This window comes from Salmo salar, chromosome 22 (assembly GCF_965601325.2).
Source record: "Salmo salar chromosome 22, fSalSal1, whole genome shotgun sequence".
Lineage (NCBI taxonomy): Eukaryota > Metazoa > Chordata > Actinopteri > Salmoniformes > Salmonidae > Salmo > Salmo salar.
The window spans coordinates 34,446,536-34,465,991 of record NC_138312.1 but is presented as its reverse complement, the minus strand read 5'-3'; the positions used below and the strand labels follow the sequence as shown (position 1 = coordinate 34,465,991).

The window sequence follows — 19,456 nt, the reverse complement described above, 5'->3', positions numbered from 1 at the left end:
CCTTATTTGCTGTATACTTTGGAAGTAGGCCTATTGGAATTAGGTTAAGGCAGATTCTATAGGAAATAGCAATGGCAAACTTGATCTAATGTACTTGGAGGTGTTGGCAGAATGTTTAAAACCTTTTCAGTGACGTGCTGTATTTGACATTTACTGAAAAAAAAACTATTGCAAAATGTTGTGGACCTGTAAACAAATCATTTGAATTGAATTATATTTAGTTTACTTTTTCCCTAAACTAAATATGCTGCACTGCCTGCGGATTCTGAAACATTGTCTTGTATGTCTACTCCAAAAAATGAAAAAATAACAGTAGGCCTACTTAGTGGTAGCCTAAACACTTCAATGCAAAAGATTGTCTGTTCTCTGTTAAATTCTACTGTATAGAGCAGCTGAAAGATAGCAACGTTTAGGTGTGCGCATCGCATGGTCTAAAGTGTGTGGGAAGCTAAGCACATTCTAAAGTCAAGCAATTAAAAAAAAAAATGCCAACGTTTGCGTGAATACTGGCACTCACACATTTTGGGGTATATTTTGTACTGACACACGGTTTATAAATTAGGCCCCTGAACAAGTCATCACACTGGAGTTATCATTTATGGTTCTAGCTCAGGGGTGTCAAAAAAATGTTTTCCCCAGGTCCACATTTAGTTTGCAATGCGGTCTGGAGGGCCATAATGTGTTATTTAGTTTCCTTCCAAATTTGTAAAGAATTGTCCACTAATTTCCGATGCTCCCCGACTGTCTAGCTTTCATTTTGTGAATTATTAGCGAGCTGGACACAGTCAAACTGTATGAATGTAGGTCCATTATCATTTCTACTGTTTCGATCTGGCTTTCAGCATTTCAAAGTATATTGAGTTTGTCCCCCCCCCAAAAAAAATATAAAGTATTGTGCTGTCAAACATACAGGGGCCTCATGTTTGACATAGCTAGTTAGGGGGGTGGCTTATTCACTGCTATGCTAGCAGGCTAGTCTATTATTTTAGTTAGCTAGGTTCCAGCGCTTGCCATGCCAGGTGTGCCTAACGGTGGCATGTCTTTTTTTTTGCCTAGTGTCATGTGACTAACCCTGCATTTCCAGCTAGCTACTAGGTCGGAGAGGAGGGGGACACCTTGACAAAGGCAATTTTACAGAAAAGGTATTTTTGATGCTGCAAGTTGACTTATCAGGTTCTTGCGGTCCAGGTTCACTTCTCAGGGCTGCAGATTGGTTCTGTAGTTACCGCTGATCGTTATCATGATAGTAAGATTGCAACAGTTATAAAATACTCATATGTATGATAGATAAGACCACAAATCATTTTTTGGGTGCAAAAACTGTATATTTGACTGCCACGATGCACACTGTGATTTTATGATCATCTTTCTTTTTCAGATTTGAATTGAATTCAGTGCAATTGAAAGACATTCTACTCAGTCATAAAACATAAGTTGAATTGAATCTGACAGTCACACTTCCAGGTACCAAAGAATATATCCTGTTTACTACTTCAATTAAAATTCACACATTTTATTGGAATTTGAGGCATTCCTTCCATTCTGAATTGAGCACAACCCTGCTAGAAAGGATGAATAGATGCACAATTGTAATGTGTTAAAAAAATATTTGACTGCTGTAAAAAAAAAAAGATACACATCAAAACAAATGTAAAACACAAAGCAGCGTAATAACACAAGGGCAAGTAAAATGTCTTAAGTGCAAACAAAAATATATGATGTAGCAAAATGGAATGGAATGCATCAACAATATGACATAAAATAAAAATGGCAACAGATAAATACTTTTTTTGTATTAGTTAGAAATGAATAACTGGTAACACTCCATGACACACTTTTGAACCTCACTGGTCAGTATCTGTAATCTGTATCATCAGAGTGACTTTGATAATTGGCTGAATTTCACATGGATAATGCATGGATGGCAGTACTGTTTATATCATTGGTACAGTATATACTATAGAAGTCTCGTGATAACATAAGGCAAAGTAAAATCGATGCTCTTTTAATAAGGGAGGTTCCTGACTAGACACTGAGTAAAGGATTTGGTTAAAGTGTACTGTTCACCGGACGTGCTACCATGTCCCGGACCTGATTTTTCTCTCTCGCTCGCTCTCTCTGAATACGCAAGGACTCATACTATACTTAAAATGTTACTTCCTCATTATCCTTCTATTAGTATTAACATACTTAACAATATTCCACAGCAAACATTCCATAATACATAATGGAATTCCCTGATATATCTTCCAAAATGATTGTTACTTTGGTATTATCAAATAACTTGTAAGCAATCTGATACCGTATACTGAAAACGCATGCTGGTCCCTATTCACTTCCTGGATCAGGCAAGAGTCTCTTTACCTTGATAATATGAACTCCTTCCTTACTGATATTACTTAAACAAGATAAATGCATGTAGCTATCGTTCATTAGTACATTAACCTTTAACGTACATAACCTTCATATGATCTTCAAATATCCCTAACAAGTTATTAATGTAAACTTCAAAAGTAACCTTCATAAACAGGTATAACCCTCATCAGTTCTTAAAGTATGCAGGTATAACCTTCAACCTTTTCATAAGTATATACACATTTTGACCTTCATAACTATTACTTAATAACTATTAATACTAGGTATAAACTTCAGCTTAAACTATATAATACAGACTTTCTCCTGGTTCAATCCAGGTTCTGACCAATTGAGCCCTGTCTTTAGTGATAATATTGATATGTGGATATTTAGAGATAGACATTAACAGGCAGACAGGTGATAGGACAGGGAAGGCTGCAGCAGTGGTAGGTAGGTGGGGGAAGGCATCAGCGTGAGTTAGGCTGTACAGGTGAACTTTAACCCTGTGGTATAACAGGTATGACAGCTGCAGACAGATCCACTATTCAGCTTCCTCTTTCAAGTCAAACCTGGGGGAGAGGAGGATTAAATAGTTGATGTCCAATGAGAAGATGCAAACATAATAACAGTACAAATGTACAAATTTCGGTCAACCGACCTTAAGGGCTAAATTAAATCCGGAGCGCGGAAGATCTGCGTAATAGCGTGATTTAGATTTAAAGGTCATTTCTGATTGAGCCGACATATGCAGTGTTTACCGTGACTGCAGTCTCCACAAACGTGGGAACATTGCCTTTCAATTTCTATTTCAGATCTTCCCCATTCCGAATTGAATCTAGGCACTAGTCACTCAATTTCTGTTTTATGGCTACTACTCACCATTCTGTGACCCCTGAGGCCAGGTCAATCTGAGCCAGCTCTATCTGCACCTGAAAAAGACAGTTTGGTGTTAATATGTATTAGTATTCACCATTCTGAACAAGTGGTATTTACATAATACTGTCATGATATTGCTTGAGTGGAACAGAAGAATCATCTGCACCAGGTGAGAAAGGTGAGCATTGCTTGTAAAAAGTAGAGACACCCATGTTCACTCCAAAATTACCCAGCTGATATAGTACAGTATGATCAGTATAGTACAGTATGATGAGTATAGTATAGCCATAATAGCAGAAGCAGTAATCCAAGTCCAGGATGACCTGTCCAATGAGATCGCTGCTCCTGAAGGAGGCTTTGCTGTTCTTCACCGACACACTCAGATGCCTGCGCCTGGCCTCCTCCACAGACAGCTCAAACTCAAACCTACACAGAGAGACAGGAGGAAAATACAGTTACATTCTGCCGCCACAGGTTCAAATGACTCTGTTGAGTTGCGCACACACAATCATTGTGGGGACCTAAAATTGATTTGCATTCAAAATCCTATTTTCCCTAAACATGACCCCTAATCTTAAAATAGCCTTTGTCCTCGTGGGGACCTGGGAAATGTCCCCACGAGAGAGAATCTTCCTTGGTTTACTATCCTTTTGGGGATTTCCAGTACCCACGAGGATCAACACACACACACACACACACACACACACACACACACACACACACACACACACACACACACACACACACACACACACACACACACACACACACACACACACACACACACACACACACACACACACACACACACACACACACACACACACACCAGGGTTACCGTTAGCCGGTAATTGATGGCTTTTGGCAGATAAAATAAATGAAAAGCCAATTAATAAAATTGTAGAGGGCTGCATTCTGTGTTACAAAGTTAGATTAAAATTGATTTAATTGTAATTTTTTTGGTCAACAATCTACACAAAAAAACGAATGTCAAAGTGGAAGAAACATTTTTTTACAAATGTTAAAATTGATAAGAAATAAAACACTAATATATCTTGGTTAGGTAAGTATTCAACCTCCTGAGTCAATACATGTTACAATCACCATTGGCAGCGATTACAGCTGTGAATCTTTCAGGATAAGTGTAAGAGCTTTGCAAATTATTATTTTAAAAGTTCTTTAACCTGTCTGGGCTAGGGGGCAGTATTTTCACGGCCGGATGAAAAACGTACACAATTTAAACAGGTTACTACTCTGGCCCAGAAACTAGAATATGCATATTATTATTAGATTTAGATAGAAAACACTCTGAAGTTTCTAAAACTGTTTGAATGGTGTCTGTGAGTATAACAGAACTCATATGGCAGGCAAAAACCTGAGAAAAAGTCAACCAGGAAGTGGAGGATCTGAGAATTGTAGTTATTCTTTCTAGTCCCTTTCGAAACGACAGTATCTGTGGGGTTACGTTGCACTTCCAAAGGCTTCCATTGGCTGTCATAAGCCTTCAGAAAGTTGTTTCAGCCTTCTCCTGTTACTGGGCAGATAATAGGAGCTCAGTTACTGAGTGGACTGCCTGTGGACAAAGGGATTGGATATGCGCAGTCACGCGAGCGCGCCGTTCCTTCTTTTTCTCCTTGAATGAATACGCTATTGTCCGGTTGGAATATTATCGCAATTTTACGTTAAAAATACCATAAAGATTGATTTTAAACAGCGTTTGACATGCTTCTAAGTACAGTAATGGAACATTTTAACTTTTCGTCTCTGGTACCGCGCTCGCGCGTTATGCCTTTGCTCTGAACGCATGAACAAAACAGAGGTATTTGGACATAAATATGTATTATTTCGAACAAAAACAACATTTCTTGTGGAAGTAGCAGTCCTGGGAGTGCATTCTGATGAAGATCAGCAAAGGTAAGAGAATATTTCTAATACTAATTCTGAGTTTAGGTTGCCTCGAACTTGGCGGGTGTCTGTATAGCTCTCTGTGATGGCTGAGCTTTGTACTCAGATTATTGAAAAATGTGCTTTCTCCGTAAAGCTATTTTAAAATCTGACAAAGCGGTTGCATCCTGGAGTAGTCTATCTATAATTCTTTAAATAATTGTTATATATTTTGTCAACGTTTATGATGAGTATTTTTGTAAATTGATGTGCACATTCACTGGAAGTTTTGGTGGGAATACATTTTCTGAACATCATGCGCCAATGTAAAATGCTGTTTTTGGATATAAATATGAACTTTATCGAACAAAACATACATGTATTGTGTAACATAATGTCCTAGGAGTGTCTTCTGATGAAGATCGTCAAAGGTTAGTGCTTCATTTAGCTGTGTTTTGGGTTTTATTGACACATGTCCTTGCTTGGAAAATGGCTGTGTGATTATTTTTGTCTATGTACTCTCCTAACATAATCTAATGTTTTGCTTTAGCTGTAAAGCCTTTTTGAAATCGGACAATGTGGTTACAACAAGGAGAAGTGTATCTTTAAAATGGTGTAAAATAGTTTGTATGTTTGAGAAAGTTGAATTATGACATTTTGTTGTTGTTTTTGAATTTGCCGCCCTGATATTTCACTGGCTGTGTCCTGCAGACGCTAGCGTCCCACGTAGCCCATAGAAGTTAAGTTCTGTCAACTTGGTCTGTCTGTCATTGCTAGACAGCCATTTTCAAGTCTTGCCATAGAGTTTCAAGACGATTTAAGCCAAAACTGTAACTAGACCACTCAGGAACATTCAATGTCGTCTTGGTAAGCAACTCCAGGGTATATTTGGCCTTGTATTAGGTTATTGTCCTGCTGAAAGGTGAATTTGTCTCCCAGTGTCTGTTGGAAAGCAGAGTGAACCAGGTTTTCCTCTAGGATTTTGCCTATTCCATTTTGTTTTATCATAAAAAAATCCCTAGTCCTTGCCGATGACAAGCACACCCATAACATGATCCAGCCACCACCATGCTTGGACATATGAAAAGTGGTACTCAGTGATGTGTTGTGTTGGATTTGCCCCAAACATACCGCTTTCGATTTAGGACATAAACTTAATTTCTTTGCCAAGTTTTTTGCAGTTTACTTTAGTATCTTATTGCAAACAGGATGCATGTTTTTGAATATTTGTATTCTGTACAGGCTTCCTTCTTTTCACTGTCATTTAGGTTAGTTTTGTGGAGTAACTACAATGTTTATCCATTCTCAGTTTTTTTCTATCACAGCCATTGTAACTGTTTTAAAGTCACCATTGACCTTATTGTGAAATCCCTGAGCGGTTTCCATCCTCTCCGGCAGCTGAGTTAGAAAGGAGGCAGGTATCTTTGTAGTGACTGAGTGTATTGATACACCATCCAAAGTGTTATTAATAACTTCACAATGCTCAAACGGATATTCAATGTTTTTTTTGTAATCTACCAATAGGTGCCCTTCTTTGCGAGGCATTGGAAAACCTCCCTGGTCTTTGTGGTTGAATCTGTGTTTGAAAATAACTGCTCAACAGAGGGACCTTACAGATAATACAAAACTGTTCGCTGCTCTGGCACCCCAATGGTGGAACAAGCTCCCTCACGACGCCAGGACAGCGGAGTAAATCACCACCTTCCGGAGACACCTGAAACCCCACCTCTTTAAGGAATACCTGGGATAGGATAAAGTAATCCTTTGTTAGGCTTGCCATAACAAAGGGGTTGAGTACTTATGGACTCAAGACAATTCAGCTTTTAATTTTTAATTAATTACAAAAATTTCGAAAAACATAATTCCACTTTGACATTATGGGGTATTGTTCTTAGGCCAGTGACAACATATCTCAATTTAATCAATTTTCAACTCAGGCTGTCACATAATACATTCTCAAGGCACTGTTCTCAGCACTATTCTCTCACTCCTTGCACGTTGCCTTACATGCGCGCTGCTGAGGAGACAGCGAGAGAGAAGCCTTGGGTTACTGTTGATTGCGAAGATGAAGGCCTTTTTCATTGAAGTAAAACAAAAGTTAGAGAGTATGCCTATAGTGAAAAGCCTACAAGGGGAAAGTCCTCCGTATGGACAAGTTTTCATGTTGTAGTGGATAAAAATGAGAAGAACGTTGGTGTGTCCAAATGCAGGCTACTGTGCAATTCACTATGCAGGTAGGATGCAATTTGTAACTTTTTTTAAATTACATTTTTATTATTGTAAGCCTATTTACTATCTAAACCAATTCTTTAAATATACAAAACATGTTTTCATTGGCTAAATTGTTTGATCTATCTTTTTAATTGTGTGCTCTATATTTAGTTTAAGATGGTTATTAATAGGGCTGTTGTAAAATAGATATCATTAGGCACTAGCCTTTCTTGGTAATTTCTGCAATATAAACATTTCAACATTTTTTAGAAGGTTTAAACCAGTTCGCAAGTGTCACGCTCGTCGTACGAACTGGAAGCATACTCGGACCAATGTGCAGCGTGATCTGGGTTCCACATATTTTATTTAAGTGAAACGCACAAAACAATAAAGAATAAACGATACGTGAAGCTCAAGCAGTGCTCATAGGCAACTACACAGAAACAAGATCCCACAGTGGGGAAATGGCTGCCTAAATATGATCCCCAATTAGAGACAACTATAAACAGCTGCCTCTGATTGGGAACCATACCAGGCCAACATAGAAACAGAACAACCTAGATACCCACCCTAGTCACACCCCGACCTAACCAACATAGAGAAAAAACAGGCTCTCTATGGTCAGAGCGTGACAGCAAGTGTTTTGCTTCATTCTGTTGAGCCATTTTCTTTGACCAAATTAAGTTCCAACTGTATAATATCCTGCTCGTATTTTCCCTGTAAACAATTGCTTGACTTACTATTTATTTTACCCTAATAAAGTTTAGAAACTTTTGTCAAGGTTTGGTGTGGCTATTAGCCTGTTATACTGCAGACCTATGATATGAAGGCAGTGTGTACTGGCGCTCCAACTGACTTCGACAGTTGATCTTGAGGTGATGAAGAATGTTTTAGGCCTACCAGTGTTACTCCTATAATCTAACAACATAATGCTTATCTTTATAAAAAATATTCTGATAGAAAATTTACGAATTAGTGTCTTTCTATACGCCTATATCTGTATAGCAGACGCAGTAGCCTATCTGACAAGGATAAAGAAAAGCATGTCGGTGTCGTAGCATGCCGCCGGCATATTTATCTCTATATCGTACAGCTGAACTGTGAGGTGGACAATTATTGTTTTAGGAAAGTAAAAACTAATAAAACAATAGGCTATATCGTTTGTATATGCTACACATTGAAACACAAGGAATTGTGTTTTGGCAATTTGTTACAGGCTGTTTTTAAGGACATGTAAATGTGGCTCATTTGGCCAATATCCCTTGTTTATTGATGGCGCTGGCTGCGAGAGTGGACGCCCTGGGATATGCACCCAATGCATATCGATGAACGGTCAATTTCTCAAATGTCCGATAAATTAAAATCTTCCCAGTCGCTTGTCGGGCACCACATTTTCCTAACGGAAACCCTGACACACACGCCAATGCTGATAACATCACACACCTTTCATTATACTCTGGGTTGAGGTCTCTCTTCTTGATGCTTGTCTTCCTCTTGGTGGCCTTGTTTTTGTCTGGCAGCAGCATGAGGGAGACGTAGGTGTCTAGACCGTCTTTACTGGACGACTCCAGATCCCTATACACATAACATATGATCCATGGCCTTAAAAAGTGTTGACAATTGGTAAGGTAAGAGAAAGCGGTACAGTATGAGGATTCTTTTGAAAATGTATGATAGGGATATCATTACAGGAAGGGACCCCTTCTTTAGCAATGAGTTTAAAGCTATGCTATATGTAAGGGGCAGTAGTTTTTGCTGACCATCATGTCACCTAACTAACTCTGGGCTCTTGCTATATGACATGGTGGAGATATGAATGATACAGACACTCAGACGCAAACCTGCAGGCGTGGACTGTGATGGTCAGTTTCTTCTTCTTTGAGGCATAGGAGAGAGACAGCTTCACCTGCCCACAGTTTCCTGCAGCACACGGAAGAATTCCATGACCTATCAGGTCCACCATTTTAGAGTCCAGAATCTGTTGAAAGATACATTTCGTAAGTAGTAATTTCAACAGAAAAACAATTGAGGATATAGAAGTGTGTGTGTGTGTGTGTGTGTGTGTGTGTGTGTCTCACCTTGAGTTCAGCCCTCAGTAGAATCTGACTGTCAGGTGAGGCTCCATCCAGACTCAGCCACTGATCCAGGACCAGATCTGGTTCTGAAAGCAGCTCTCTGACTGGTAGCACCAGAGAGCCCATTGCCTGATCCCAAGCACTGGAGAGCTGCATGTAGAGAGATGGGCCATTGACAATAGACATACTTTAGTTTCTCAATCTGTAATATGCTGCAGTATGCTCACATTTTAGTCATTTCATCCTTTGTTAGTTTCAGTTATCAGTCAACTAAAACTGGACAATTTTTGTCTCGTTTTAGTCACAGCCATTTTAGTCACAGAATAGTCAGTGCATATTTTTTCTACTACATAATGAATATTTAGGCTACCACTAACTTCCATCATGTGCACATTCAGATAGCCTTGTTCAACTAGGCCTACTATCCCCATGTTTTTAGAAATGTTAGCAAATTTATTGAAAATGAAATACATAAATATCTAATTTACATAAGTATTCACACACCTTTGCAATGACCCTCCAAACTGAGCTCAGGTGCATCCATCATTGGGTAATGGAAAAAATATGGAACTACCCAGACTCTGCCTATGCCTAGAGCTGGCCGTCCAACCAAACTGATCAACAATAACTATGACGAAAAACAACCTATTTTTCCTGACTAAAACTAAACTCAGCAAAAAAAGAAACGTTCTCTCACTGTCAACTGTGTTTATTTTCAGCAAACTTAACATGTGTAAATATTTGTATGAACATAAGATTCAACAACTGAGACATAAACTGAACAAGTTTCACAGACATGTGACTAACAGAAATGGAATAGGTGGGGGGGGGGAGGGGGGTCAAAAGTACATTTACATTTTACATTTTAGTCATTTAGCAGACGCTCTTATCCAGAGCGACTTTTTTTTTTTCCTACTGGCCCCCCGTGGGAATCGAACCCACAACCCTGGCGTTGCAAACACCATGCTCTACCAACTGAGCTACAACTATACGGAACAAAATACAAACGCAACATGTAAAGCGTTGGTCCTATATTTCATGAGCTGAAATAAAAGATCCCAACAGTTTCCCATACACACAAAAACCTTATTTCTCTCAAATGTGTTTACATCCCTGTTAGTGAGCATTTCTCCTTTGCCAAGATAATCCATCCACCAGACAGGTGTGGCATATCAAGAAGCTGATTAAACAGCATGATCATTACACAGGTGCATCTTGTGCTGGGGACAATAAAAGGCCACTCTAAAATGTGCAGTTTTGTCACAAAACACAATGCCACAGATCTTAAGTTTTTAGGGAGCGTGCAATTGTCATGCTGACAGCAGGATTGTCCACCTGAGCTGTTGCCAGAGAATGTAATGTTTATTTCTCTACCATCATCTTTCTCTCTCTCGTGCTGCGGTCCGAATGTCATGTGAAATAAAATGTCAGTCTCATGAAAAGTAATTTGTAATAGTTTTCCAGGGCATCTCGGCTTGTTATTGTCATAAACTCAGCAAAAAATGAAACGTCCCTTTTTCAGGACCCTGTCTTTCAAAGATAATTCGTAAAAATACTAATAATTAAACAGATGTTCATTGTAAAGGGTTTAAACACTGTTTCCCATGCTTGTTCAATGAACCATAAACAATTAATGAACATGCACATGTGGAACGGTCATTAAGACACTAACAGCTTACAGACAGTAGACTATTAAGGTCACAGTCATGAAAACTTAGGACACTAAAGAGGCCTTTCTACTGACTCTGAAAAACACAAAAAGAAAGATGCCCAGGGTCCCTGCTCATCTGTGTGAACTTGCCTTAGGCATGCTGCAAGGACGCATGAGGACTGCAGATGTGGCCAGGGCAATAAATTGCAATGTCCGTACTGTGAGACGCCAAAGACAGCGCTACAGGGAGACAGGACAGACAGCTGATCGTCCTCGCAGTGGCAGACCACGTGTAACAACACCTGCACAGGATCGGTACATCCGAACATCACACCTGCGAGACAGGTACAGGATGGCAACAACTGCCCGAGTTACACCAGGAACGCACAATCCCTCCATCAGTGCTCACACTGTCCGCTATAGGCTGAGAGAGGCTGGACTGAGGGCTTGTAGGCCTGTTGTAAGGCATGTCCTCACCAGACATCACCGGCAACAACGTCGCCTATGGGCACAAACCCACCGTCGCTGGACCAGACAGGACTGGCAAAAAGTGCTCTTCACTGACAAGTCGCGGTTTTGTCTCACCAGGGGTGATGGTCGGATTCGCGTTTATCGCCGAAGGAATGAGCGTTACACCGAGGCCTGTACTCTGGAGTGGGATCAATTTGGAGGTGGAGGGTCCGTCATGGTCTGGGGCGGTGTGTAACAGCATCATCGGACTGAGCTTGTTGTCATTGCAGGCAATCTCAACGCTGCGCATTACAGAGAAGACATCCTCCTCCCTCATGTGGTACCCTTCCTGCAGGCTCATCCTGACATGACCCTCCAGCATGACAATGCCACCAGCCATACTGCTCGTTCTGTGTGTGATTTCCTGCAAGACAGGAATGTCAGTGTTCTGCCATGGCCAGCGAAGAGCCCGGATCTCAATCCCATTCAGCACGTCTGGGACCTGTTGGATCGGAGGGTGAGGGCTAGGGCCATTCCCCCCCAAAATGTCTGGAAACTTGCAGGTGCCTTGGTGGAAGAGTGGGGTAACATCTCACATAAAGAACTGGCAAATCTGGTGTAGTCCATGAGGAGGAGATGCACTGCAGTACTTAATGCAGCTGGTGGCCACATCAGATACTGACTGTTACTTTTGATTTTGCCCCCCCCCCCCCCCCCCCATTTCTGTTAGTCACATGTCTGTGAAACTTGTTCAGTTTATGTCTCAGTTGTTGAATCTTATGTTCATACAAATATTTACACATGTTAAGTTTGCTGAAAATAAACACAGTTGACAGTGAGAGAACGTTTCTTTTTTTGCTGAGTTTAGTCAGGAAAAATAGGTCGTTTTTCGTCATAGTTATTGTTGACAAGATTAACACTGATGTCCTGACTTGAACAACACTTAAACATGGGTGGACAATAAAGAAATCGTATTGTGTTTTAAATCAGTAATAAAACAGGAAGCAAAGTGCTTGCAATCACAAATAAACAACCTCTCACCTTCACTATGAGCATCTCTTCTTTGGGATCCCGAACCAGGAAGTAGAAAGCCTCATCCCACTGGGGAGAGTTGGTGCGATCACACACCTTCAGAGAGATCGAGGAGATAGGGAAAGGAGATGTTATTTGGTCAATCTAAGACAAATTACAAGCATGATCTTGTGAGATGAGAATCTCACCTTGGTTCTATATGTTGTCTCTCCCAGAACAAGCTCAGCTCCAGCCTTTGGCTCCTTCCCACTTTTCTTCATCTACAAACACACAGAGATATGTCACTATGGGTAACTCAGTGACATAATATGATACCATCAAATCTTGATCATAAGACAATTAAAGCTGTAATATGTAACTTTTTAGAAATATGAGTTATATATTTGTCATTCTCATTGAAAGCAAGTCTAAGAAGCAGTAGATCTGTTCTATGCACTATTTCTATACTTCCCGATCATAAGTTTCATTCACCAGCTTCAGATAGCTGAAAAAACAATATTTTTGGTTATTGAAAATATATTTCACAGCAGTTTAGATGGTGCAATGATTCTCTACACTATACATTGCTTGTTTTGTCACATAAACTGAAATTAGTCTAACTATTTTAATTTTAGCAACCAGGATTTGCCAGAGCGATTTCTGCATATTGCATCTATAACACTGAGGTCATATCTCGCCAATGAAATAAACTACACAACACAAGAGAACAAGTGTCTACAGACTTAAAAGGAAACAACTTTGCGAATCATCGCAGTTTATTACAAACATCAGACAACAGTAGGCTATAAAGATCATGGTAACATCACAATATCAGAAGTGAAAGGTGACTCACAGGCAGTGAGTGGGCTCTGTCCATGTAGACGAAGAGCAGAGCAGCAGAGGGAACAGCCTTGTTCTGGTAGGACTGGAGAGACTGCAGCTGCAGCACCTGGAACATGGAGAGAAAAGAGTTAAAATGACACATCTTTCAACCTAATGCTGTGCTATTTAATTGTTAAGTGGGGTGGGGGGGTGGGGGGTGGGGGGGGAATCCCTAATAAATACAAATACAAAAGCCTCATATGAGTTATGTAATTTGAGTCAACTGCATTCTGGATGCAGGAAGACTTCCTTCTTATGTAAACAGTATGAATATGTCATAGGATGATTGTATGAGAGAGAGCAATAGGGGGAGGCAAGAGAGGGTTAAATCAAACTCAGTGAAAGAAAAGACAATAACAGGGAATGAGAGAGATGGGGAGGCAGAAGAAACTGAAACAGGAAGAATATAACTTACCTGATCCAGTCTGTCTGGTTGTGATACCGTTGGTACCCACTCCAGTACCAGGTGAACACGACCTGACTTCACATCATTCAGAGTGTACCACTGGAACAGAAACACACATCATTCAGAGTGTACCACTGGAACAGAAACACACATCATTCAGAGTGTACCACTGGAACAGAAACACACATCATTCAGAGTGTACCACTGGAACAGAAACACACATCATTCAGAGTGTACCACTGGAACAGAAACACACATCATTCAGAGTGTACCACTGGAACAGAAACACACATCATTCAGAGTGTACCACTGGAACAGAAACACACATCATTCAGAGTGTACCACTGGAACAGAAACACACATCATTCAGAGTGTACCACTGGAACAGAAACACACATCATTCAGAGTGTACCACTGGAACAGAAACACACATCATTCAGAGTGTACCACTGGAACAGAAACACACATCATTCAGAGTGTACCACTGAAACACAGAAATATACACAATAAAATAAAGATGGAAAATAAAGTGAAGCTGTGACAACAGTAATGACCTCACATGGCAGACAGGCTAGAAAGAGAAGTAAATATCTCAGTACACTGACTCACCTGGTCTGTGTACTGGGAACTGATGACATCACTCAGCCTAATCATAAACCTGCACACACACACACACACACACACACACACACACACACACACACACACACACACACACACACACACACACACACACACACACACACACACACACACACACACACACACACACCCCCCCCCCCCCCCCTTTGGCAACATTTCAAAAAGGAATTGCATTCTTGTGAACATTTATATATATATTTCATATGTGAAAGTAGAAAAGTAGAACCATATCTTATATTTCAAACATTTCATCCACCATGAGACCAAAATGCATGAAAGTATAAGTCTTATTTTGTGTGCATCTCAAATAGCACCCTATTCCATATTTAGTGCACTACTTTTGACTAGGGACCATAGAACTCTGGTCAAAAGTTGTGTACTATACAGGTAATAGGGTGCCCTTGGGGACGTATTCCTTAACTATCAATAGCAGGTTACTGATTAAACGGTGTATAGTTGGGCCAGTCACAACACACCTTCCCAGGAAGTCATCCTTGTCCATGTCTTTATCATACAGCTCTACATGGACCTCCTGACCAGCCTGGGGGTTCAGCACCGTCTGGGGAAACACACATACGTCAGGCAAGATCAATAACAACAAAACTACACATAAATAATACTATTACATGTTATTAAGGCAGAAAGGTAGCTAAGGCATACACTTCTAGATGTCTCAGATATATTCTTACATGAGAGAAGCCATCCAAATACAGTAATTGTACAAAAGATCAAAAGTCTGTCCTAACACGCATTACTTTGACTTTCTTCAGTACAGCACAATCCGTTTTATCGCTCATCTAAATGGGCACAAAGTTTAACAGCCGACGGAGAATAATTGAATAAACTACAAGTCCCTCCATACCTCAAACATCTCGTTCCAGGTTGGGTTGAGGTTCTCCTTGATCACATGACTCTTAAACTTGACCCCTCCGATGTTGATCTTGACATAGGGGTCACTCTTGCCCTTCTTCAGGCCCCCCATCAGCTTATCCATGGCAACCAGATCCTGGGCCTCCAGTACATGGATTCTCAGCACCCCCTACAGGACAAACAACAGAACTGCAGTGGCACACTATAACATTTTTTTCACATTTACATTTTAGCCATTTAGCGGACGCTCTTATCCAGAGCGACTTACAGTAGTGAATGCATACATTTAATTTCATTTCATGCATTTTTTTTTTTTGAAGGCATCCTATCATTCTCAAAATACAAACAATATAAGGTCTTGAGATATTTTTTATTCAATTAGAACTTTTGTTCTTGGTAATATAAAGCATTTTTATAGTCCCTAGAGTAAAGCACCCACCTCAGTGCCAAAACGTGGGTGAGGGGTAGTGTGAGGAGGGCGTGTTTCAGGGATGACATCAGGCATGGCCTCAGCTTCCTCAGGTACAGACACAGAAGGAAGGCTAGACACTGTAGCTCTGGCAATGTCCTCTGTAACAGATCTGAATATTCACACACACACACACACACACACACACACACACACACACACACACACACACACACACACACACACACACACACACACACACACACACACACACACACACACACACACACACACACACACACACACACACACACACAGCATGTTGATAGTTGCTTCACCACACTGAAGATTATCAATGCAAAGTCAGTGTACATGCAAAGTTCTCTGGATGTGTTGTTGAATGGAGCTCACCCTGCCGTTGGCCTGTGCCAGGGTTGGAGCTCCTCAGTGTCTGCTGTGACTGACAGTTGGGTGATGGTGATAGGTTCCTCAGGTTCTTCTGGCTCCTCTATCTGTTGGTCAAAAACACATTCCAATGCTTACACCTGCAGTCAATGCTTTTCCCCTGCCATGCAATTCCTATCAAAACCAATTATAACATGTCTCATGAATACATCATTTTTGTTGTTGTTGTTATTTAGCAGATGCTCTTATCCAGAGCGACTTACAGGAGCAATTAGGGTTAAGTGCCTTGCTTAAGGGCACATCAACAGATATTTCACCTAGTCATTTCAGGGCTTCGAACCAGCGACCTATCGGTTACTGACCCAACGCTCTTAACTGCTAGGTTACCTATCGCTAGGCTAACTGTTAACAAAGAAATAAAATCTTGCATAATTTGGTCATCTGCGTGATTAACTACTGGGTCTACAGTGAGGGGAAAAAAGTATTTGATCCCCTGCTGATTTTGTACGTTTGCCCACTGACAAAGAAATTATCAGTCTAAAATTTTAATGGTAGGTTTATTTGAACAGTGAGAGACAGAACAACAAAATAATCCAGAAAAACGCATGTCAAAAATTTTATAAATTGATTTGCATTTTAATGAGAGAAATAAGTATTTGACCCCCTCTGCAAAACATGACTTAGTAATTGGTGGCAAAACCCTTGTTGGCAATCACAGATGTCAGACGTTTCTTGTAGTTGGCCACCAGGTTTGCACACATCTCAGGAGGGATTTTGTCCCACTCCTCTTTGCAGATCTTCTCCAAGTCATTAAGGTTTCGAGGCTGACGTTTGGCAACTCGAACCTTCAGCTCCCTCCACAGATTTTCTATGGGATTAAGGTCTGGAGACTGGCTAGGCCACTCCAGGACCTTAATGTGCTTCTTCTTGAGCCACTCCTTTGTTGCCTTGGCCGTGTGTTTTGGGTCATTGTCATGCTGGAATACCCATCCACGACCCATTTTCAATGCCCTGGCTGAGGGAAGGAGGTTCTCACCCAAGATTTGACGGTACATGGCCCCGTCCATCGTCCCTTTGATGCGGTGAAGTTGTCCTGTCCCCTTAGCAGAAAAACACCCACAAAGCATAATGTTTCCACCTCCATGTTTGACGTGGGGATGGTGTTCTTGGGGTCATAGGCAGCATTCCTCCTCCTCCAAACACGGCGAGTTGAGTTGATGCCAAAGAGCTCCATTTTGGTCTCATCTGACCACAACACTTTCACCCAGTTGTCCTCTGAATCATTCAGATGTTCATTGGCAAACTTCAGACGGGCATGTATATGTGCTTTCTTGAGCAGGGGGACCTTGCGGGCGCTGCAGGATTTCAGTTCTTCACGGCGTAGTGTGTTACCAATTGTTTTCTTGGTGACTATGGTCCCAGCTGCCTTGAGATCATTGACAAGATCCTCCTGTGTAGTTCGGGGCTGATTCCTCACCATTCTCATGATCATTGCAACTCCACGAGGTGAGATCTTGCATGGAGCTCCAGGCCGAGGGAGATTGACAGTTCTTTTGTGTTTCTTCCATTTGCGAATAATCGCACCAACTGTTGTCACCTTCTCACCAAGCTGCTTGGCGATGGTCTTGTAGCCCATTCCAGCCTTGTGTACGTCTACAATCTTGTCCCTGACATCCTTGGAGAGCTCTTTGGTCTTGGCCATGGTGGAGAGTTTGGAATCTGATTGATTGATTGATTGCTTCTGTGGACAGGTGTCTTTTATGCAGGTAACAAACTGAGATTAGTAGCACTCCCTTTAAGAGTGTGCTCCTAATCTCAGCTCGTTACCTGTATAAAAGACACCTGGGAGCCAGAAATCTTTCTGATTGAGAGGGGGTCAAATACTTTTTTCCCTCATTAAAAAGCAAATCAATTCATAACATTTTTGACATTCGTTTTTCTGGATTTTTTTGTTGTTCTGTCTCTCACTGTTCAAATAAACCTACCATTAAAATTATAGACTGATCATTTCTTTGTCAGTGGGCAAACGTACAAAATCAGCAGGGGATCAAATACTTTTTTCCCTCACTGTATATGTGTTAGAAATGGAGTGATCTGGCAGTTTGCGAAGTCCACACTAGAGGTCGACCGATTATGATTTTTCAACGCCGATACCGATTATTGGAGGGCCAAAAACCCCGCTACCGATTAATAGGCCGATTTGTATTTATTTATTTGTAATAATGACAATTACAACAATACTGAATGAACACTTATTTTAACTTAATATAATACATCAATACAATCAATTTAGCCTCAAATAAATAATGAAACATGTTCAATTTGGTTTAAATAATGCAAAAACAAAGTGTTGGAGAAGAAAGTAAAAGTGTAATATGTGCCATGTAAGAAAGCTAACGTTTATGTTCCTTGCTCAGAACATGGGAACATATGAAAGCTGGTGGTTCCTTTTAACATGAGTCTTCAATATTCCCAGGTAAGAAGTTTTAGGTTGTAGTTATTATAGGAATTATTGGACTATTTCTCTCTATACGATTTGTATTTCATATACCTTTGACTATTGGATGTTCTTATAGGCACATTAGTATTGCCAGTGTAACAGTATAGCTTCCGTTCCTCTCCTCGCTCCTACCTGGGCTCAAACCAGGAACACATCGACAACAGCCACCCTCGAAGCAGCGTTACCCATGCAGAGCAAGGGGAACAACTACTCCAAGTCTTAGAGCGAGTGATGTTTGAAACGCTATTAGCGCGCACCCGCTAACTAGCTAGCCATTTCACATCGGTTACACCAGCCTAATCTTGGGAGTTGACAGGCTTGAAGTCATAAACAGCGCAATGCATTGCGAAGAGCTGCTGACAAAATGCACGAAAGTGCTGTTTGAATGAATGCTTACGAGCCTGCTGGTGCCTACCACTGCTCAGTCAGACTGCTCTATCAAATCATAGACTTAATTATAATATAATAAACACACAGAAATACGAGCCTTAGGTCATTAATATGGTCGAATCCGGAAACAATCATCTCGAAAACAAAAGTTTTTTTCTTTCAGTGAAATACGGAACCGGTCCGTATTTTATCTAACGGGTGGCATCACTAAGTCTAAATATTCCTGTTACATTGCACAACCTTCAATGGTATGTCATAATTACGTAAAATTTTGGCAAATTAGTTCACAACACGCCAGGCAATGAACGCAAGAACAGTGACACAATTTCATGTTAGCAGGCAATATTAACTAAATATGCAGGTTCAAAAATATATACTTGTGTATTGATTTTAAAGAAAGGCATTGATGTTTATGGTTAGGTACATTGGTGCAACGACA

The 19,456-nt window shown here is 40.6% G+C and overlaps 1 protein-coding gene across 3 annotated transcripts in view; it reads right to left on the bottom strand.

Moving 5' to 3' along the window:
- Nucleotides 1-1,497: 1,497 nt before the first annotated feature.
- Nucleotides 1,498-19,456, bottom strand: part of LOC106583158 (extended synaptotagmin-1) — a 63,417-nt gene continuing 45,458 nt past the window's right edge. For 2 of the 3 annotated variants that reach the window (XM_082967517.1, XM_082967518.1), the window contains exons 40-54: nucleotides 16,134-16,234; nucleotides 15,753-15,894; nucleotides 15,306-15,482; nucleotides 14,920-15,002; nucleotides 14,411-14,459; nucleotides 13,811-13,900; nucleotides 13,367-13,462; nucleotides 12,723-12,794; nucleotides 12,544-12,630; nucleotides 9,405-9,551; nucleotides 9,168-9,304; nucleotides 8,770-8,901; nucleotides 3,555-3,657; nucleotides 3,235-3,284; nucleotides 1,498-2,924 (exon numbers count right to left, since the gene is read on the bottom strand). In XM_082967517.1, the coding sequence (XP_082823643.1) occupies nucleotides 2,897-2,924; nucleotides 3,235-3,284; nucleotides 3,555-3,657; nucleotides 8,770-8,901; nucleotides 9,168-9,304; nucleotides 9,405-9,551; nucleotides 12,544-12,630; nucleotides 12,723-12,794; nucleotides 13,367-13,462; nucleotides 13,811-13,900; nucleotides 14,411-14,459; nucleotides 14,920-15,002; nucleotides 15,306-15,482; nucleotides 15,753-15,894; nucleotides 16,134-16,234 (1,494 nt within the window). In that variant the 3' untranslated portion in view covers nucleotides 1,498-2,896. Of the gene's footprint in view, nucleotides 2,925-3,234; nucleotides 3,285-3,554; nucleotides 3,658-8,769; nucleotides 8,902-9,167; nucleotides 9,305-9,404; nucleotides 9,552-12,543; nucleotides 12,631-12,722; nucleotides 12,795-13,366; nucleotides 13,463-13,810; nucleotides 13,901-13,980; nucleotides 14,286-14,410; nucleotides 14,460-14,919; nucleotides 15,003-15,305; nucleotides 15,483-15,752; nucleotides 15,895-16,133; nucleotides 16,235-19,456 lie in introns of those variants that run through there. The other variant, XM_082967519.1, reaches the window with a different exon arrangement.